General features: G+C 51.5%; 1 protein-coding gene across 1 annotated transcript in view; it reads left to right on the top strand.

Annotated features, from left to right (window-relative positions):
- Positions 1-16,095, top strand: part of DCDC2C (doublecortin domain containing 2C) — a gene marked incomplete at its 3' end in the record, with an annotated part of 42,538 nt that overhangs the window by 23,620 nt on the left and 2,823 nt on the right. The window contains exons 6-8 of the mRNA XM_012656948.1: positions 7,979-8,102; positions 9,705-9,805; positions 13,110-13,178. Of these exons, the coding sequence (XP_012512402.1) occupies positions 7,979-8,102; positions 9,705-9,805; positions 13,110-13,178 (294 nt within the window). The remainder of the gene's footprint in view (positions 1-7,978; positions 8,103-9,704; positions 9,806-13,109; positions 13,179-16,095) is intronic.

Raw genomic sequence — 16,095 nt, forward strand, 5'->3', positions numbered from 1 at the left:
GGTCTCTCGCCTTCCAGGAGAATGTCCCAGAACCAGCCCAGGTTCCGGGAGGTGGAGAAGCAGCCTCTCCCTCAGTGGAGGAGCACGGCAAAGCTGTATTCACTTTGCAAACCTGTGTGCAGCCTGAGGGGCGGGTTTTGTGGCCAGCAAGTGACCCACCTCACTCCTGTGCGTGCTCTGAGAACGGTGCGGAGGGATTGCCGCTCGCGCTCCAGGCTAGGGAGCACCAGCCCCCGACGTGCAGATTGGACACCGGCAGCGTGGAAGGCAGTTCGGGGATGACGGCAGAGCAGCCGTCCCGCACCGCACGGGAAGCACAGGCCTGTCGACTCCGAGTCAGAAACTGGTTCGGAAGAGTCAGACTCTGGGTGCGAGATCTGGGGAGGACACAGCAATCTGTTTCCAGTGTAGGCTCCTTTTCTTTCCGTGCAAGTGTGATAAGTGGTGGAAATGTGTGTCTAAATGGGTCTAGAGGGGCTTTTCCAGCCAGCAGAAAATAGAACTTGTAGGTGATGAGAAAGCACAGCGACAGCTTAAAATAGCAGCTTTCTCTCTCAGCGAACATGAAATAGCTGCGTGTTGTACGATTCGTGGCATCTCACCTCAGTGGAACAAGAAGAACGGGAACGGGGAGTAACTGGCCCGTCCAGATGCCTGTGGAGTGCGAGGAGGGGAGGAGTCGGGTGACCCAGGATCCTGGAGACACAGGAGACCGGAGGAGCCAGGCCGGGGCTGCAGAGGGAGGAGGCGGGGCTGGGGCTCTGCACCTGCCAGCAGCTGCTCTACTCCGATCAGCACGTCATCAGAGGAGAGTGGAGGGCGGCGTGGGAGGACGTTCCCACGTTAAAGTATTTGATGTCAGACAGGATCCCCGTCACCTACGGCAGAGGACAAATATGCTTCCGTATTTCTCTGGGATTATTACTGTGGATTCCTTGATGCGTAAAAGGACGAGCCTCCTCCGGATCTAATTGACGTCTGTGAAGTGGGCACAGCTCGCCTACGCACGATGGCATTGTTTCTCCTGGTAGACTCAGGGCTGCTGTCCAGCGAGAGCCGTAGCTCTTTGGGAGCAAGTGTCTGGACTCGGCATCCTGGCCGTGCCCAGCAGCCGGGTGGCTGGAGTGGGACTCGCTGGGCCCCCGTCGGCACAAGCCGATCCACTCTCGACCTCTGACTTTCCTCTTCCTGGGGCTCTGTGTCCAGACTTACTTCCAAGGGCACGAAGCTCTAATTTAAGCTGTTGTAAGTACCCTGTCCAGAGTGTTTAAAACATGTGAGAGCAGGCCGCTTGCCTCTTGCTTCTAGATTTCCATTTTGAATAGAATGAAACATTTTATCTTAATTTAGCAGAAGAACTTTAAATTGTACTGTTAAAAATACCCATTTCCCAAGAAAGTGGCAAAAATTCATACACGTGCATTTTTACTCATTAGCTACAACTGAATGTACTTTGGAAACAGCCTGCATCGTTGCGCTGGTTTCGTTTGATTGTCACTCGATTCAAATATTCGAGCACTGGAAAATAATATGTCGCTATGAGTCTGCCGGTGTCTTGTATGGCACAACTGGGCTTTTTGGTCCAATGAACGTAATTGAATGAAGCTACTCTTCTTTTGTTATATAAAATTCAGTTTTATGGCAACCGTGTTTACTGTGATCTTAATATCTATTACCTTCCAAAGAAGTAAGGCTAATTTAATAAATGTTTAAAATTACATTCATATATTAAAATGAATATTTTATGGTGCAAGCCTCTATAAAAATCGGTAAATAGTTAATAAGCATTGCATTTATGTGGCATCTGCAATCAGAACATTAATATTATTATAAATGCTCCTCTCTGGGCATGGAGCACAAATGTTAGTGGTGAACAGTAATGAAAAGGAGAGAAGGCTTATAAATTAAAGGATGTGTGAGAGAACAGTTATAGAGACATACGCACCTATGAGCGAGACACACACTGCAATAACCTGGTCTAGACTGTAAAGCTGGGTGTGAAATCAGCACTTTGGAAGTGACGGTTGCTGGCTAATAATGTCAAGATCACAGCAGTATTTCACGACAATCAAGGCAGCATTCCTTGTCGTCTTTTAGCAGCCTAAGGACGCAACCGCCAGGTCCAATGTTAGCAAATCTACCACTTTAATCAGTGGTGGAAGCAAGGTTCGCTCACAGGGTGGGGGACTGCGACCTCCTCAGGGTGGGTCCGGGACATTCACCTGGGAACCTCTTGCTGATTCTGAGATAGGTCGTTGCTGTTCTTCAATCAGCTGAGATAGGTTGTTGTTGTTCTTCAATTAGGTAAGATAGGTTGTTGCTGTTCTTCAATGAGGTGAGATGGGTCATTGCTGTTCTTCAATTAGTTGAGATAGATTGCTGTTCTTCAATTAGGTGAGATGGGTCATTGCTGTTCTTCAATTAGTTGTTGCTGTTCTTCAATTAGGTGAGATAGGTCGTTGCTGTTCTTCAATTAGGTGAGATACATTGTTGCTGTTCTTTAATTGGACAAATTGTTGAATTCATCCCAGATTACCCTGGGAGGCTGCCTTTTGTGTTCCTGAGCAAGATAATCTGTTACAATAGCATTAAAATATAGCTAGATTGATTGAAATAGGCTCTGGAGAAAAATAATAGTCTCTAAAGCACTACAAAGGAATAAAACCGACATGCCTCAGGTTTATTTTCTGAAAATGTTTTTAATAGGAAGAAAGATGAATGAAATTGAGAAATACCCATCGCCTTCTAATTTAGAGCTCAGATTGATTTCAGAGGGGCTTAAGAGTGGGAACAGAGAGAAACACAGGTCGAAGGCATGAGGCTCACGGATGTTCCCTTGTGAAAGGCTTGAATTCTCTGTTTTCCTGCTTAATCCATTGTTTACTCAGAGTTGCTGTAGATGCATTTTGCTGACAGTTAAAGGACAGCCAGGGTGCCCGTCCACTTTGCCCCTGGCACTGGGCGTGTGAGGACACAGGCGGCCCTGCCTGGCCCTGGGGAGCCTGAGGGCCGAAGGAGAAGCAGCTGTGGGCGTGGGAGACACAGGTGTGCGGAAGCGGATGATGACGTGAGGTGATGGGAGCACAGAGGAGGGATTCCTGCTCGTCGGCGGAGGAGAGGTGTGGGAAGACAACAACTTTGAGCTGGGTCTTGAAGGACGTAGGGGACAGTGTGCCAGGCGGAAGAGAGCAGGTGGCTGTTCTGGAGTAGGTCAGACTTGGAGGGGCTGACCCGTTAGGGAGCAGAGGCAGGGCGTGGGGCGAGGGGCGGGAGTCAGGCTGGGCCGGGCGAGGGCAGAACGCCTGGCTGTGTTGGGAGGAGCTGGGACTTCATCCTGGAGGGAGGCGGACCTTGGCCCCTGCAGGCAGACGTGGCCTCTGCCACGTGTGTGCCCTGCCTGCTCGTTCCCTGAGAGCCTCTCGACCCTCCTGTCCTGGTCCCCGGCCATCCCACCTGCTCTCAGTGGGTCGGGAGTTCAGTCCAAGCCACTCCTTTCCCTCGCAGGTGTGTGTTCTCGCGTTGTTCATCGCCGGCCGAGCGCCAGCGTGGGCCTGAGACCCACGTGTCTGGAGTCCCGTGGCCTCAACACAGCCGGAAGAGGCAGGTGTGGTTATGAGCCTCATCGCCCCTGGGGGACGATGCAAGGTCTCGCCCCTGAGACCACGCAAGGTGCCTGAGGCACGGAGCTGGTGGGAGGGGACTGGGGGTGACACCCAGCAGAGGAGCACCTGCCACCTGCCAGGCTCCACAGGCGGTCGAGGGACTTCCTAAAGGGGACGTTTACTTAGAGAGCCTCTAACCTTAGGGCTCCTCATCCTCTACCCTGGTCTAGTCGCGTGCAGTTCCGTGACCTCAGTGCCAGGGCACGAGCCCAGGTGGGTCCCGTCGTGCTGTGCTGGGTGGGGGCTCTCGGCTCGCACCCCCCAGTCTGGCCTGCTTTCTTCCTCTCCCTGGCACGTGCGCCCTGCGTCGACCACACCCGCCGCGCGACCCTGAGCTTCACTTTCTCTGATGGCTCACTCTGAGCGCTCTCCCCGCCTTCCTTCGCAGCTGCCTTTGGAACCCACGCCCTCCCCTCTGGGCCCTACGAAACCAAGCGAGGCAGCGTTCGCGGTTCCTGCGTGTTTCTCTCAGCAGCGGAGCGCTGCCCTTCGGTCGTGTGTCCCAGCTGGATGCCTGGGACACGTTCAGTAGAGGCTTAGTGAGGGAATGAATGAATTCACTCACTAGAGATGCTCAGATATGAGAAAATTGGAATAAAATTTGAACTGTGCTTCATTATAAGCCATGCAGCTGGTTGGTCTATTAGGGTAGCAGTTCACTGGAGCAGACGGAATTAGAATTGTCATGATTTCGCAGGCGGCTTCGACGTCGGCAGTGATCGTCAGACATCCATCTCTGTCACGTGCAGCCAGGGAGGTACTGCCCCTGCTCTCCTCAGACTCGAGCATTGTGAACCGCTTTGAGTTTTCCATGCGTAAAAGGTAGAGTGTTTAAACTGAGCAAACATAGTGCAATAATAGGATAGTGTGTGATCTGATTTGTAAGGTCTTCACGTAGCGTTCAGGGGTTAGATTACACCTTCCCTCTTCAATGGAATTAAAATTTTGTTGCTTTCTTTCTTTTTTTCAAGTCATACTGTAATTTGTGCTATTTAAGAAGTTAAGATCTCCCACTTCGATGAGGTTCATGGAGAAGCTTTGTTGAGAAGGTTGACTAGGACGAGGCTCATGCTTGGACCAGAATTCAGGGCAGGGAGCTCTGTTGGGGGGCGCGTGTCTGCATGGCCTGCAGGCGGCGTTCACTGGAGGGGGGTCCTGTCTCGGGGAGAAGCCGCACACTTGAGTGCATGAGCCGCGTCCCTCGTGAGGGGCAGACGGAGTTCCTGGGTCCCAGGTGTGGCACTGAGAAGGACTCTGGCCAGCAATGCACAACTCTCATCTAATCATGCAGGAACGGCAGACAAAGTTGACTCTAGGTCTTTCTATAAACAAAACAAAACAGGCCCGTACTCTTACAAAAATGCCAGTGTCACAAAAGATGAAGGGAGTGTGAGGGGCTGTTCCAGGCCAAAGAACACTCAGGAGGCCTGACATCCAAGAGTGACACGGACCTGCACTGGGTCTTTACTTGAGGGAAAAATGCTATAAATCACTATTTTGGGGCAATGAGGAAATTAGAATATGGATGGTAGAGCAGATGAAAGAATTATATCTGGGTTAATATCCTGAGTTAGGTTAACTGTCCCGTGATTATGTAAGAGGCTACCACTGTTGTTGAGAAACACACCCTGAAGCATTAAATAGATCCTGTGCCTTCAGTGTGAAGTACTAAAGTACTAAGAGGCAGAGGTGCATGGTATGTGCATCTTCTCCCAGACGGTTTGGAAAAAATATGTACTTAATATGTATTGATATAAAGAGATTCTTGGCCTGCAGAATCTGTCCCTGCAGCCCCCCTGCATTTTCGTGTCCAAAGAATGCCGGATTCTCAACTCTTCTTTCCCGGCTGTTCCCGTCCTCCTACTCAGTTCATTAAATCAGCAGAGATTTACGGAGCAGCTACTGCGCTTGCGTAATTGAACCACATGTATTGTGACGTATCGAGAGCCGACTGTTGTTTGGCGCTAGGAGTGCGCGGTGGTCAGGACACATCGAGGTGCTGTAGGAACACACCACAGGGCCGCTGCGGTGAGCTCGAGCTGGGGTTTGGAGGATGAACAGTAGCAGGAAGGTGAGGAAGGGGTTCGTGTGGAGGTGAGAGGGAGGAAGGGAGGGCGCAGGCAGGAAGCAGGGCGAGATGACCGTGGACTGGGACGGCAGGTGGGCCTCAGAGTGCGAAGGCCCCTCTGCTAGGCTGAGGTATCTGGGCATCCTCCCTGCTCTGGGACAACTCCCGCCAGGGTTTGCAAGGTGGGGAGTGATCAGGTCTATGCTGGCAACGATCGCTTATTCATTCAACAAACATTTACTGAGCACCTGCGTGTGCCAGGCACTGTTCTAGGCTCTGGGAACTCATGAATGGAGAAACAAACCAACATCCCTGTGCTCATGTGGCTTCTAATGTTCTGGTGGTGAAAGACAGACTACGGAGGTCATCGATGAAGTGCCTGAGGATTGTGTTAGCCGCTGTGGGTGAGGTGTGGAGACGGGGAGGGAACCGGAAGTGACTGGCCGGTTCTCGCCGAGAGGCCACACCCGTGCTGCTCTGGCTTTGGAGGAAATACGGTGTCTGTAAAAACTTGCTCGCACACTTCACGTGCTTGGGTAAGGCATGAGGCGAAAAGTGACTTGGTTTAACGGCACGATGCCCACTCTCTGCCCCCCCCGTCCTGCTGCCTCCAAGGTGCTTCCGTTTCAGGCGACTTTCCAGGTGGGGGCAGGGGAGCCTCGTTTGTACCCGTTGCCTCGCCCCAGGTGTTGGGGAGCTGACAGGTAAACCATGGGGTCTCGTGCCCTGTGCTCTTTGCTTTGTATCACAGCTGTTCTTGTGCCCTCGTAACGAGGGTGGGCCACTGTCATTTGTCATGTCCTTTGACTATTATTTCAGATGTAATAAGAGACATGTATGTGTGTGTCTTTATCTTGGAGGCTAAAGCTATGGAAAATGTATTCTAACAACTAGAGTTGAGCGATGCTAAAGAGAATCAACTAGATTTTCAGAATCCCAAACCCCCAGCTGCCTCTAAAATGCAAGCATTGCGCACCATTTTCTGTTTCAACAAGCAGGTCTGCTAAGGTCTTTTTTCCTATACGAAAGAACACGATTTCAACTTGTAGGAAAACTCCTTAAAGTAGGTAGAAACATTTTGTGTGGTCCCTTGTATAAGGTGGGAGAACTATTTTCATACTTTAATTCCCATGAGGATTAAAAAACCTGGTACTTTGAATCACATACGCTATTTGAATGGTACCAGGTAGGTGCTTTTAGTCTGACATTTCTTAAGTGAAATAGAAAGCTCAGGAGAAATATCTATTTATATACTTTAGCCTGGATTTACTTCCAAATACTTGAGAAAAGATCAAAAAAAGAAAACCTGAAAAAGTTCATTGTAAAGATGGTTTCTGGGCTAGAACTGGGATGGTGCTGAGAATTACAGTCAGTCCCCGACTCACGAGGTCTCGGCTTCACGACGGGGTGAGAGTGGCGCAGACGCGGCACAAAGCTGCGCGATGCTCTCGTGAGCCGCAGCACGCGGGCGGCCGGGCCGCCAGGAGGTGGGAAGACCACTGACTCTGCTGTAGGCCGTGCGACCCGGTGAGTGTGCCCAGACGGAGGCTAACACATTCTGAGCACGTTTAAAGTGGGCTGGGTTAAGCCATCACGTTCGCTGGGTTAGGAATATTAAGTCTGTTTTCCACTTAAGATATTTTCAACTGACGATGGGCTTATCGGGACGTAGCCGCGTCATAAATCAAGCAGCAGCCATCGGTATCACACCTCTGTTTTGTGTTCCTGTTGTGCTTTCTTGTTATTGACTACAGATTTTTAAAAAATCCGAATTTCTCTTTATTGTAGCCCAAAAAGAAACTGCCACGTGGCTAGTTTTCATGAGAGATACTCTCAGCTCGCTCAGAAGGTCCAGCGGGAATAGTCTGTGGTGGTCGTAACAGCGGTTTCTGCGCTGTGCAGTGTCCCTGCAGAGCTGGGGAGCCTCCTTGGACCTGCTTCCCCTCTAGCGCAGCCCTTGCTGTGCCAGGGGTCGGGGAGGCACCTCCAGCTGGGAAGGGGGCCGACTCTCTCTCCCCAGAGGCGCTGGGGGAGAGGGACGGAGGGATTTTTGCCACTTTACGGAAGGGCATTGCAAGGGCCCGAGTAGCGGAGACTGTGCTTCAAGGGGGGCTTTGAGGAGATGCCCGGACGTCCACCTGTCGTGTTCCTAGGGGTGTGCCTCCCCTGCCCACACCTGGAGACACTGATGCCACGCCTCGTGTGCCGAGGCTCCTCACATGCTTTCTGTTCTTATTTCGTGCCCCAGGTGGATTCCAAAGGGAAAGAACCTCACAAATATGACAACAAGCCGCCTGAAGCGCAGGATTCTGTTTATTATGCCAAAGAAGAAAAGAAAACGTTGGTAGAACCTTTAATCCAGCGTGGTGCAGGTGACGTGAGATTTCATTCTGCCGTAGACAACACAAAATGCTCCGGGCTGAGAATGTGGTTTTTTTTTTTCCCCAGACAAATTTTATACTGCAACAATATTTCTTGATTTGTAACTATATGATGTATTAATGAAGTGTTCAGCTTGTAGGGCAGTGTTAGGCAGAGCAGGCAAACAAAATTCTGGCTGGGCGTGGTGGCTCACGCTTGCAATCCCAGCACTTTGGGAGGCTGAGTTGTGAGGATCGCTTGAGGCCAGGAGTTCAAGACCAGCCTGGGCAACATAGTGAAACCCCGTCTCTACAAAAGAATAAAAAAATTAGCCAGGTGTGGTGGTGCATACCTGCAGTCCCAGCTACTCAGGAGGCTGAGGCAGGAGGATGGCTGGAGCCCAGGAGTTCAAGGCTGAAGTGAGCTAGGATTGTGCCACTGCACTCCAGCCTGAGGGACGGAGTGAGACCCTGTCTCTAGAAATAAAAACACAGAGGGTGCAAAAGAACATTTAGTCACTATGGGTAAAATCTCCTTGGCAACGCACACCCCATACAAGTAGCTGGGGCTGCCCAGCACCCAGCGCCTTCACTCTGGGAGGCAGAATGGTGCTCGGACGTGGGCTTTGGGTTTGAATCCTGGCTATGGCCCCACTGAGCCAGTATGGAGGGCCAATTCCTCAGCCACCAGTGGGCATGTAAGTTTGAGGGTTGCCGCGAACACCACAGCTTCCTGATGAGGGTCACTCCCCTGCCCTTCCTCTCACCTTCCAACCTGTCACCCCCGAGAACAGGGACCCCTCCAGCCCAGCACTGGGGATGGTTCTGTGGGCTGAGGGTCAGGAAGGGACAAGGAGGACGAGAACGGACCAGGGGAGGGGAGGGAGCCCCAGGGCTCTTGCCTGGGAAACGGAGCTGGTCTGTGGGTGGCGTTTCCCACTTTGGACGACCGAGCCACCAAGGGCCACGTGCATGTCCTCGTGGACGTTGAAGGAACTAGCTGGCGACTTCTTTTTCTTCTGCTGTCACCTGTTGCTTCCGATCAGGGTGAAGAGCAACTTGTCAGGAACTGTGGAACTTTGCAAGCATTTAATACACCCAGTTGTGATGCTGATTAAAGTGATTTTGAGCTGTTGATTAAGTCCGGTACCTTAAGATGCACAGCTTTAGCGCCTGATGTCCTTAAACATATTTTGAGGCAATGAAGCCGCGTTTCCTTAAAATACATTCTATGATTTTACTGTCTGGTGGGGTTGCCTGGAATTTATTTATTTCTCACTGGACTAACCGGACACAAGCTTGTCGGCCGTCGCTGTGTGTCGTCCCTGGACTGACTATGGCGGGGGGAGGGCACAGCGATCCCTGGACGTCTGTGGAGGGACGATGCTGCAATCGAGGCCAGCGGGCTGGGCCCCTCGACAGAACCCAACACAGAGGGTGCGAGGGGGGCAGGGGCGAGATGTTGGGGGTCTAGGATCCTGGGCCAGGAGGCAGCCCGATGACACGGGAAGCTCAGGGAAGCTGAGCTGGGTAACTTGGTTTGGGCTGGAAAATGTAGAAGGACCTCAGTTTCCCCACTGGTGTGAAAAGTCTGTCCGTGTTGTCTTCCCTCAGAAGGTGACGTGTTTAAAGCACAGACGCCCAGCAAGGAAACGCAAGGGGCTCTGGACGTCAAAGAGGACCAGGACGTGCAGGTGGAGGTGCCCGTGGACCAGGTGGGTAGCGGGGACCTGCGGTCGCCCACATGCCTTCAGTTCCTCTCCATCCGCCCTTCTTGCCTCGGCCTCATCCTCTGCCCCTCCCCCAAGTTCTCTCCAGCTTCTAGAATGTTCTGTGCCCCCTCCAGTGAGTGGGTGCTCGTGCTTCATGTCCTACAGCATCTTCCTGTCTGCCCGTCCCTACCACACAGGCTTTTCTGCTGGGGGGCCCCTTTTTGGCACTCGCCCTTGAGTGACGGCAATTCGATTATTGCCTTTGTCCCTCTCTGAGCTCCGTGAGAAGGGAAGTGGTCTGCCCCGCTCGGTGACGCAGCCCCTGTCCCTAGCGCAGCTCCCGGCGTGGAGGGGTCCAGGTACTTACTCGCGGAAAGGCCGAGTGACGGGGTAAGTGGTGTGCGGATGCGATCGTGGGACCTCGAGCCTCGATCCTTAGCGGTGGGTGGGGACTGAGCGTGGTGACACGCGGTGAGGGCCTGGCCGCCGCCCCCGCTCCTGGCTGCACGGAGGGGCGGGGTGGGGTCCTGCGGAGGGCGAGGCTCCCCGGCCCTTGGGCCCCGGCACTGCTCCCGCAGGTGGGAGACCACGGGTGAGCCCCGACCCGTGACTGTGTCTTCACCACCCACCTCAAGGCACTGCATGTTCATTTCCAATAGTTGGCTTTTGAGAAGAGAATTTACGTTCTGTAAAAGGTCAGTGTTAGCGTTTGAGTCCCATTTTTATTCCTCTTAGGGAGACGAGGTCCCAGCCCTGCTCTTGTAATTACAAAGCACCAAATTTGGTAACAATGAGCTCCTTGTTCAGTAATGGATCACTCTTAACTCTTTCGTTTTATGTTTAACTTCTATTTTTCTTTTCTGTGATATATTTTAAAGATGTTATAGACTGTGTCTTAATACACTAGCTTTCTGCTTCCTTTTTGGCATTTTGAGTACTTTTCCCACATGTCGTGTTACATTTTCTTAATTAGTAGTAATATCATCTACTCTTTTTCTCAACATGATAAAAATGACCCAAAGATTTGGTTTTTGTCTTAAAACACAAATTAACAATTTAAATTTTTTTTAAACAATTAGGAATTTTATAGAAACATGGAAATTAGGACATTTAGGCAGTTACTTCTATGCCAAATGTATCCTTGTAATTGGTGTATTGTTATGTGTTTTCTGGGTCATAGACGTGAGCGTGTCCGACACGAGTTTTAAATGCAGGCAGAATCCTGGTATAATGACTGCCGTTGCCACAGCTGTTGGCGCACAATAACCATCTTCATGAGTTTCCGTCGCTGGTGTGTTTGGTTTCCGTTGCGTTGAGGTTGTGGGGTGAACGCGGTTACCCCAGAGGAGTGTGAAGAGAGAGGAAGGAAGGGAGTCGCAGCCCCCGGGTGCCCCATGGGGAGGGCGAGGATGGGGCTGGGCTGGACGCTCCACCAGCCAGCGGAGAAAGAGAAAGGGCTTTTGTGTGACATTCTTCTCGGTGAGTGGAGATGTTGTAGTTGTCAAGAGACAATATTAACACGAGTTCTGTGGTTTTGAGGGACGTGGAGACAGACTCCCAGCTGTGGCTGTGCCTGGGGTATGAAGACCGGGGGTGGGTCAGTGTCCCCCTGCTCCTGCGGCTGGCCTGCCAGATGTGCGGGTGCTGGAGGGAGCCTGGTGTTGGGGGGAACCTCCCTGCACAGCACCCGTGGGGGGATGCTTGACGCACCCCATCTCCCACCTGCCGTGGCCCGACACACAGCAGGGTGTCCACAGATGTTTATGCAGTGCGGTTGAAGCGGATTTGAGAAGCTCCCATGCGACTGGATCGATACGTGCACGGCACAGTCATGTTGAGTGACACCTGGCCGTCCAGACAGAGCAGACTGTGCTCTGTGTCTCTGAACAGCGTCCCTGTGCTCAGCCACGTCTGGAAATGCTCCTTTTCTATCGCTCCCATGAAGCATCACAGGGCACTTTAGCACACTGAATGTTTCAGGGAAGTCCTAGAGTTCAGCTTTCGGTTAACTCTGATCATTTATGCGCGAGCCCTTTTCCTCGTGAGGGTCCCCGTGAAACAGTTTGGGCCCTGCCGGTGCGCGGCTTCCAAGGACAGGAACAGAGGCTGTGGTTGCAGAGACCCTGGGCACTGTCCCTAAGTGCTAGAGGTGGACCCTGCACTCCTGGGGCAGCAGTGGCCTGGGGGGCGGCCACGTCCCAGGGGCCCCTCGCGTGGAGATCTGCGTGAGGAGGGTGGCGGCTGCACGGCCACGCTCTGGCCTTGTGCTCGTGTGTGGGGTCCCCCCTTTGGTGCTGGGTCGGTGATGGCTTTCCCTGCGTAAACAGGGAAGATTCACATATCTGAGCCCGTGGGACTTTCTAGTTCGTGGATGAAGGACGGTTTGACCCTAATGTTACACTGTTTGATCACAGTGCTGACTTCTGTAGTAACATGGCATGCTTTTCTCCTGTTCCTGAGTAATTGATTTTGGCTTTGTGGGTTGGCCTGAACATCTCAGCTTGTTGTTCTTATCATGCCTGCGGTGTGATGCTTTCTCCAGGTAGTGTGCTGTAAAGATAAAATGTTACAACATAAAACATCCCAGCTAACATATGTGTGAATTTGGAGTCAAACCTAGATTGAAGAAGGGAAATTCAAGCATGAGGAATTCTCCAAACCCAGGTCGTAGCTTTGTGGTTCTTTCCCTCTGGTTGCGTGGCAAGGGCGGACTTCTCCGCCATCCCCACGCGAGATGTGGCTGTGTGACCTGCCTCCCCTGGTGACAGGAAGTAGCCTCTGGGCGAGACTCCTCATTGGCCTCAGAACCCCACGATTCTCCCGAGAGTGGAGAGAGGTTCCAGGGCACGTCGGGATGGCGTGTTGTCTCCTGCGGCAGCCCGTGAAGATGAGGAAATACCAACTGAGAGAGAGAGGCTCTCCGGGCCGTGGGGGGGCATCTCTGGAGCTGGGAACAGAGGCCTTAGGTGGGGTCCCCACAGGTAAAGCAGGACTTACGAGGCACCTCGTACCTGCTGACCAGAGGCGTCTGGAGTGACCACACCACTCCTTTTGATAAGGAAGAGATTTACAGTTTCTAACGTTTCTCCGGCAGTTTCATTGAGCAGGTTGGCACTTCTTTGGTGGGGTCAAAGGTAAAAATACAGAGCAGATGGGTCCTGAATTTGGGAAGACCATGGTGACTTTCCGGCTACCTGTAGAAGTGGTCCAGAAAGCCACACCATTTCATGTGCGCCCCGGTTTTTTAAAGCAGTTTGACACAGGTTGACTGTGGCTAAATTTAAAACACAGTATATTTTCTCCCCAGACACCAGCCGAGACAGTGGAAGAAGATGAGGAAATACATGACAGCTCCCCTGGTTTCGAAGGCAGCAAGGTGAGTCAGTTGCATTTTGTGCTTAACACTCGGGTCTGAGCTCCTGCCACGTCGAAGGGGGCTCACGGTCGGTGGTGAGGGGCTCCAGCGTCACGGCGGGTCCGGAGTGCACGCCAGCATGGAATGAGAAGCACAGCGCGTGTCTCCCGGGCGGGCCGTGGCTTAAACAGGTTGCTTGTGTGCTGGAAAACCACGCGAGTAATCGTAGAGGCTTCTGTACTTGTCCTAATCACCTTACACTGCGCCTCCAGCCACCAACTTACAACCTTTTTTGCCAGCAAGTTTCAGGATGTGTGTTTAGCGGAGAGGTCGGGGAGGTGGGCGGATGACCAGCTGGCTGCGTCTGTGGCTTGTCCCTGCCGTGTCTGCAGGTGGCAGCACAAGCCAGGACACTCGCGTGCGGCTCCGCTGCCCTCCCGCCCACGCAGACGCCTTAGACGTCCCGTCCACGTCCACGCCGGGAGCGTGTCTGTGCCACTCTGCGAGATGATGCGACTAATCTACATAAAACATGTGCGCTGGAAAACAAAATTTACTTTGAATACACCCTTCTTGTGGCTAAGAAGTGGATAGACTTCTGGGAGTTTGTTGTCAAGCTTCTGTCTCTAGATTTTCATTATTTTTCAAGGTAGTTTCTTGTTTCTAAATGTTTGGCCTCGGGCAGGAGGTTGTGTAATGCGTCTGACAGGTCCAGTCTGGGCTCAGAAAGAGCCAGCGTGCCGTGCTGTATGCATTGTAACTGTTAGAAGTAATGATGAAAACGAATTAATACTGGATTTCAGCCCTTCCTGGCCAAAAGGTCACAGTGGTGCATGCGTATCTGCGCTCAGTGAACTGTGGTTTCACCTAGTGTCCATGGGTACCTTCATTGACAGATTAACCACAGGACATTTATTGGCTGTTGACTAAGTTAAGAGTTTTAGGCATGTTGTTGCTGGCTCGGCCTCCCCTAGGACAGACTGTGACATGCTAAGGGGCTGGGACGGCGGGCACCTTGTCATCCCACGTGGTGTTCGCAGGTGCTGCGCGGGGTAGGCGTTGAGTAAATGTCACGCGTCTGCTTCCAGTCGCCTGTGATTAAGTTGTTAAACCTAAATATGTAATCCTGGATTAAAATGCTAGTTACCTTGCGAAGTTGTAAGAGAACATATTACAAACATTACTTTAGAAATACGCATTATATTTCTGATGTTTGATCACAAGGATTTCCGTTGTTTTGAAATTTTTCACAGAAAGATGGTATATATAAACAAAACTTGGCATTTTGACTATTTTCAATGTACAATTCAGTGACTTTCGTTACGCTTGCCCTGTGGTGCAAACTGTGAGCTCCGTCTGTTGCCAGTGTGGGTCTGTCCCGCCAGGCAGGAACTGCCGGCTTAGCACCGACTCCCCGTCCTGGTTTGGTCCAGCCCCGACTCTGTTGTCTGTGTAAGCACTTAAGACAGTCCCAGGCAGAAGGGGCTGTGTGAATGCCGTGTTCATGCCCAGACCCTGCCCACGCCAGCCCAGGGGGTTGTGGACAAGTACGTTTAGTTTGTCTTGATGCGTGTCAATGACATAGAAGCGGGAGAAATAAAAAGCAAAAGCAAGAACAGAACTATGAGTTCCTAGGACACATCTTCATCCTCAGAATACTTTAAATATGTTACTTTTACAGTCATGACAACTGACAATATCTGGCACTTTAATGATGTTTTACATCTTTGAAAATGGAACATTATTAACATTAACTAATTTGGAAAGCTGGTCTGTGAGACAATAAAGATGAAACCTGTACTTTTTCCTTTTACTATTTCCAATTGTGTCCACTGCACACAATTTTCGTTACCTTGAGTGCTTGAGAACTGTCTCAATCAGGCTTACGCTGGAGTTTTCTCCAGTTCCTAGTGCTTGATTTGTCTGGACCCACTGACAGTAAAATGTTTTATGTGCAAACCGCACTTTTTTATTTGTGCTGCCTGCTAAGTTTGTAAAGCAGTGCGTAGAGGTTTTGCAAAGATTCAATCCCTTCCAAAGCAATGTGGAAGGTGTGAATGGTGGTGCTGGAAAATGTCCCCTCAGACCATGTATCGAGGGCTTTCCGAGAAGGCACGCATTTCCTACCCCTGGGAATATTTCCGTGTGGTCTGGGGCCGGCCCTGCGGGGAGGTTTGAGGGAAGACCTCTCCCCCGGAATGGGAGCTGCCGCGTGACTCCGATGGTTTTTCTGACTCTGAGTTATCAGCCTTTTATGTTTTTTACTACCTTTGAAAAGGCTGTATAAAATTTCATGGGTAATTTTGTGTATTCAATAAGAGAGTGAGGGAGAGGGAAACGGACTTTAATTCTGGGGTGATAATTTTTTCTTCTTTCGAGAGCGTGCTCTGCACTTCACTGCCTCTGCTGTGCTGTGCGCGCTGCCCATGCCCTCGTCACTTTCACCCACCTCCAGGCTCCCTGCAAACGCTGACGCCCTCCCCAAGGTGCTCTGGAGCCTTCTCCAACAGGGACTGTCTCTTCCTCCGCTGATCTCCAACTGTATTGTGTTCGCACTTCCTATGCCATACAAATCGCATGTGAGCTTTGATTAGAGCTGTCGTGTACTTGACCATCTCTTCTGATACGTTTTTGAAGCACGAGTCTCGGCTTAATTCATTTTAGAGTCACCTTTAGCACGTCACCTGTCACACAGGAGTGACTGATCTTGATTTGATCGAGAACCTTGGAGATATCAGGTAACTATTGTCCAACTGCGGAGGCAGCGTGGGGCCCTTTGGAGACCTCTGGCCCAGAAGGTGGGGGTGTGGCAAGGCCAGGCTGAGGGCGATCCCCCAAAAACGGGACTGAAAGTGAAGGGGATGTTCAGTGAGTCTGAAAGGGCTGCCTTGGAAGAAGAGATCATCCCCAGAGCCACGATATTTCTTGCTAAGAGTTT

The sequence above is a fragment of the Propithecus coquereli genome, unplaced genomic scaffold (assembly GCF_000956105.1).
Source record: "Propithecus coquereli isolate 6110/MARCELLA unplaced genomic scaffold, Pcoq_1.0 Scaffold529, whole genome shotgun sequence".
Taxonomy (NCBI): Eukaryota; Metazoa; Chordata; class Mammalia; order Primates; family Indriidae; genus Propithecus; species Propithecus coquereli.